The sequence below is a fragment of the Triticum dicoccoides genome, chromosome 4B (assembly GCF_002162155.2).
Source record: "Triticum dicoccoides isolate Atlit2015 ecotype Zavitan chromosome 4B, WEW_v2.0, whole genome shotgun sequence".
Taxonomy (NCBI): Eukaryota; Viridiplantae; Streptophyta; class Magnoliopsida; order Poales; family Poaceae; genus Triticum; species Triticum dicoccoides.
Window position 1 is genome coordinate 400,471,216 of NC_041387.1, and position 4,647 is coordinate 400,475,862.

The following is a 4,647-nucleotide window of genomic DNA, read 5'->3' on the forward strand; positions in this document are numbered from 1 at the left end:
CACAGAGACGAGGCGGCCGGCGGCGGCGCATACCGACGAGCTGTTGGCCGGGCCACTCCGTCAAGAGGGAAGGGAAGGAAAAAACGGGAGGTTTCGCGCAGGCGACAGCGGCGGAGCTTGCGCGCAGGCGGGGTAGCGCGAGAGAAGGGGAAAAGGAAAGAGCCGGCTGGTTCCGTGTGGTCCGCTCGATTTCGAGAAACCGCCAGGGACGGCATATGCAGGGAATATGCTGTTCCCTGGAATCGACTCATTCCGGTTCCTCTGTCGATCTAAACATGTGAATGGGCCTTCGGGACGGAACCGACCTGTGCCGTTCCACTTGGTTCCGGAAACTAAACACACCCTTAGGACGCAAATTTGGGCCGCAAATGCGTCGGCACGGACGCGTTTTGGGTTTGGGTCGGCACGTTGGGCCTTCACTTTTGTCCGCGCCGACCCAAACGGACGGCCGACGGCAGACGAAATGGGTCGCCCGTTGGAGTTGCTCCAATATTTCTAGTTCTGCTGTTTGCTTGGAACAGTGCTTTCAGAAACATCAATCCCCAAAATTGTTCCTCTTGCAGTACCAAGATATCCCCCAAAATGAGACGAGGGAAGGATGTGATGACTGGGCATTGATTTCGGCGGCTAATAAGAATGAAAAAGAGAGTCCAGGCAGGCAAAACACAACCCTGATAACTAGCAGTCTGTTTCTGAAAATTACAACTTACAGATTCGTCAGCAAATTAGACCTTCTAGGACCTCAAAGCAATTCATACTCCCAGCATACCAAAGCACACCACTCCAAATCTTCTCCCCAAACTGGAACCAATGATGCTCCCATCACGACCTATCTCGTACCCTAATCCTCTGACCGACGAGCAAAAGAATCATTACGCATCACGCACGCTCACTGGCCCAAAATTCTCGGTTCCTAGATCACAGACACAACTCAGCGCACGATCAGAGATGTCACCAACTCACGATCATGGCGGTCACCCCGCGACGGTCTGTAGCAGGATCTCGTTGAACGTGTCGATCGGGCCGGGCATGCACCAGTGCACGCAGTCGTTCTGCACCCGCGCGTCCGCCCCGCCGGCGAACGGGTCGCTGCGCATGTACGGCCCCGGGTGGCCGTCCGGCCGCAGGTTGGCCAGCTTCGTCACGTCGAGCGCCGCAAACCGCAGGGGCCCGTCGCCGGCGTGGGCGGCCACCGCCTCCAGGACGGTCTTCCTCATCTCATTCTCCGTGTAGCCCAGCTCCTTCTCGTCCTCCCTGTACGGGTGTCTCCTGGGGCACGCGCCGGCCTTGTCCCAGTCCCCCTCGAAGTGCGCCGGCGAGAACGTGGTGACCGCGACCACCTTCCTGTCCGCGCCGTGCCGCCGGGCGACCTCGGCGAGCGTGCGGTGCACGGCTTCCTTGAACACGCCGAAGAAGGCCGTCTCGGTGAGGTTGAGGTCCGCGCAGTCGTGGCAGCCCACGACCCTGCCGCCATCGTGGTAGACGCCGGGGATCAGGAACCAGTGCCCGACGGACAGGACGGCCGCGTCGACCGCGCCCAGCTGCGACATCCACCGCTCGTCGAACGAGTCGAGGAACACGTTGTTGTGCCGCACGCCGTCCTGCTCCGCCTTCTCGACGACCCTCACCAGGAGCGGCGACCAGAAGATGGACACGGTGGCGTTGTACTCCCGGAAGACCCACCGCCGGAACTTGTTCTCCTCGCCGTCCCGGTACACGAGGTCCGGCCGGGAGCGGGAGGCGAGGAGGCAGAGCAGCGACTCGCCCTGGTTGCGCGCCATGGAGTCGCCGACGAAGGCCAGGTGCCTGTTGCGGAGCCAGCGGAGGAACGCCTCCGGGGAGAAGGCGGGGAGGTCGCAGCGCCGCGGCCACCACCGCCAGTGGAGGTACCCGGTGTCCGGGCGGCCGTGGGCCATGCAGTTCTGGCCGTCCTTGATGGTGCCGCAGCTCGTCCCGTCGTAGAGCGGCGGGCGCCCGTCCGGCACCCACTCGCCGTCGGAGTAGTCGCACGGCGACGACGCGGATCCTGACGCCGACACGTCTCCGCCTGCTCGGGCCAACACGACAATGAAACATTTAGTACTGCTATCTACTACGCCAAACTGCCATTGCTTGCCCAAACAATCTCCCAGGAACCAAAATGCTGCACAAGCGGGTGAAATCACATGGCACATTTCAACCGTAAAACCACCATGGCCACTATTTATTGAGCTTATCAAGAGCGCCTTTTATAAATACTTCTACTCCAGAAAACGGCAAGAAAAATGGGGGGAAATTTATCATCGAAGCAAAATGGGATCCGCTCGAGGGAAAGCTCAATCGGCCAGCTAAATCGCCCAGAGACGAATCCTCACAGCACATTGCAGCTTGCGAGGGCCAGCGGGAGAGATCAGTGGATTGGAAAACCTAGCACCGTACCTTGAGTTTCCTCCGATGCTTGGCCCCCTCGGTCGGGAGGGGGCGGGGGCAGCTGCTCCTCAAGCGCATTGACGGGCGCGTGCCCGTGCTGGGACGGCGCCGCCTCTCGCGCCAGGAGCGGCGGCTTGGGCGCGGCCAGCGGGTTGAAGAGGAGGTAGTGGAGGAGCGCGAGGGGGAGGAGGGCGTAGAGGATGTAGGTGAGGAATTGCTTCCTGGGGAGTGAGAAGTGGGTGTTCTGGAGGTGGTGGCTCTGCGGGAAATTGGTGCCCATGGCTGCGTGGGGGGAGCTATGTTCGGACGTGCACGGGGAGAGGCGACCATGGCGGACGGGGCACGAGTCAAGAAGGGGATCGAGGGAGAGGGGAATCCTTCCTTGGGAACGGAAATGTTTTTTCTGCCCCGCAAAAAAAAGTTTTTTCTAGTACTATCTGTTCTTTTCGGCGACAGAGAGAGAGAAAGAATGTTTTTTCTTCCTTTTCTTTTTTTGAGGGGTGAATGTTTTTTCTTCTGGCCGCTGTCCCTACATTTGGGTTATTTTAAATGGCTGTTTGCTGGGCCCAACTGACATAGCCCAAACAGCCCACAAGCGTAGCAGTGTTTTCTCTTTTTGACCTAAACAGAGCATTGTCTCAAAAAAAAAAAAACCTAAACAGAGCAGTGTTGTCTTTATAGCGTCGCTATAGCATATCTAGAAGGGTCACGTTACGTTTTAGCTAATTTCTCGCTAGTGTTATTCGCGCTATAGCACGCTATTTTGATGCTAAACAAAATAACGTTGTACTCCATCGGTTCTATAATGTAAGATGTTTTCTCACACTAGTGTAGTGTCAAAAAAAACGTCTTAAATTATGGGACGGAGGGAGTAGTATATTAGCGTGTACCATACAACAACTCATTAGCCATCGTCACATCGCATCGGCCGAACTCACACTATAAAACCCACTCTCTTAGACGCAAACGCAATGCATACAGCCTAACCTAGCCAACTTGTCACCAATTTCCCGCCAACTCGTGACCGAATGCAGCGACGACGGGGGTGATCATGACTTGTGAGCGAAGGCGGCGGTGGCAGTTCGTGAGCAGCATCAGTTCCTCTCCATCCCCCTTCAAGTAGTGGTGAGAGCCACGGCTCCAACTCCAGCAAGACAGCACTAAAGTGTACATGCCCCGAACCTAGCTCTTGTATGCTTCTGTGTTTAATTTGGAGTGTTCCCTTTCCTTGCAAATTATGCGAAAAAGCCTTAAATTTTATGATACTATTTGACAATCTTATGTCGCTGTTTTGAAATATAGCACGCTATAACTTATACAGCATTTGAAGAAGGGCCGCGCTAAATCTTATGAGCACTGCTACACAGACGACAATCAATGGAAGATTTCACCTCGACACTCCGTATCGCACCATCCATTCAAAACGCTAATGTACATGAAGTCGTTGGATTATGCATCAGCCCAGGATCGTGCAATCACATGTCGTCTGTGAAGTAGTTTGGAAATCTTATAGCACGCTATTTTTTTTCATTGGTTGATATACTCTATTGAAAAAATTCCTACTTTGTTTTGGCTAGGTTTGAGCGGGAGTACGGTGAGACCGATTGTCCAGTGGCTGGAGCATGGTGAGACGTTCCCAAATCCCAATGGAGCACGGTGAGACGTTCAAGCTGGTGAGAGCATCTCCACCCGTCCCTCCAGGAAGGCCCCCAAACATTTTTTTTAGCACCGGCAGTAAAAATGCTCCCAGTCAGGCCCCCATGATCACGTTTTTCGCCGGATTTGGCTAAAGTTACGGCCGGCGCGCGCAAGTGAAACCCAGGAAAGCGGGAGGCAGCTGGGGGCGCCGGCGCGATACTTTCGCTGCCAAAGGCCCACTACCAGCCTCTCTAAATCTCTCTCTCCTTCTTTTCCTGACTTGGCCCACCATGTGATGCATGCAAAAAAAGAGCTCTCTCCCGCATGCCCGCCTCGCTCCTCTGCTCTCTCTCCTCTCTCCCCTGCTCCTCGCTCCGGCGATCTTGGACGCCCTCCACCGGCGAGCCGGCCCCGTTTCCCCTCGCTGGCCTCGCCCACATCTCCCCGGAGGAGCCGCAAGCGGCCGGCCCCGTCTCCCGTCACCGGCCTCGCCCGCATCTTCCCGGAGGAGCCGCAAGCAGCCGGCCCCGTCGCGCCTCCCGGAGCAGCCGCGTCGTACTGCTACGGCTTGTCTCCGAGCGTAGCGAGCGGCTAGGCGGA

At 56.6% G+C, this 4,647-nt stretch overlaps 1 protein-coding gene across 1 annotated transcript; it reads right to left on the reverse strand.

Annotated features, from left to right (window-relative positions):
• Positions 1-653: 653 nt before the first annotated feature.
• Positions 654-2,805, reverse strand: LOC119296323 (protein ALTERED XYLOGLUCAN 4-like). The gene is made up of 2 exons (XM_037574721.1): positions 2,419-2,805; positions 654-2,047 (listed from the first exon to the last, which is right to left on the reverse strand). Exons 1-2 carry the CDS (start codon positions 2,687-2,689, stop codon positions 975-977), a joined length of 1,344 nt encoding a protein of 447 aa, XP_037430618.1. The 5' UTR covers positions 2,690-2,805; the 3' UTR covers positions 654-974.
• Between the last annotated feature and the right edge of the window lie 1,842 nt (positions 2,806-4,647).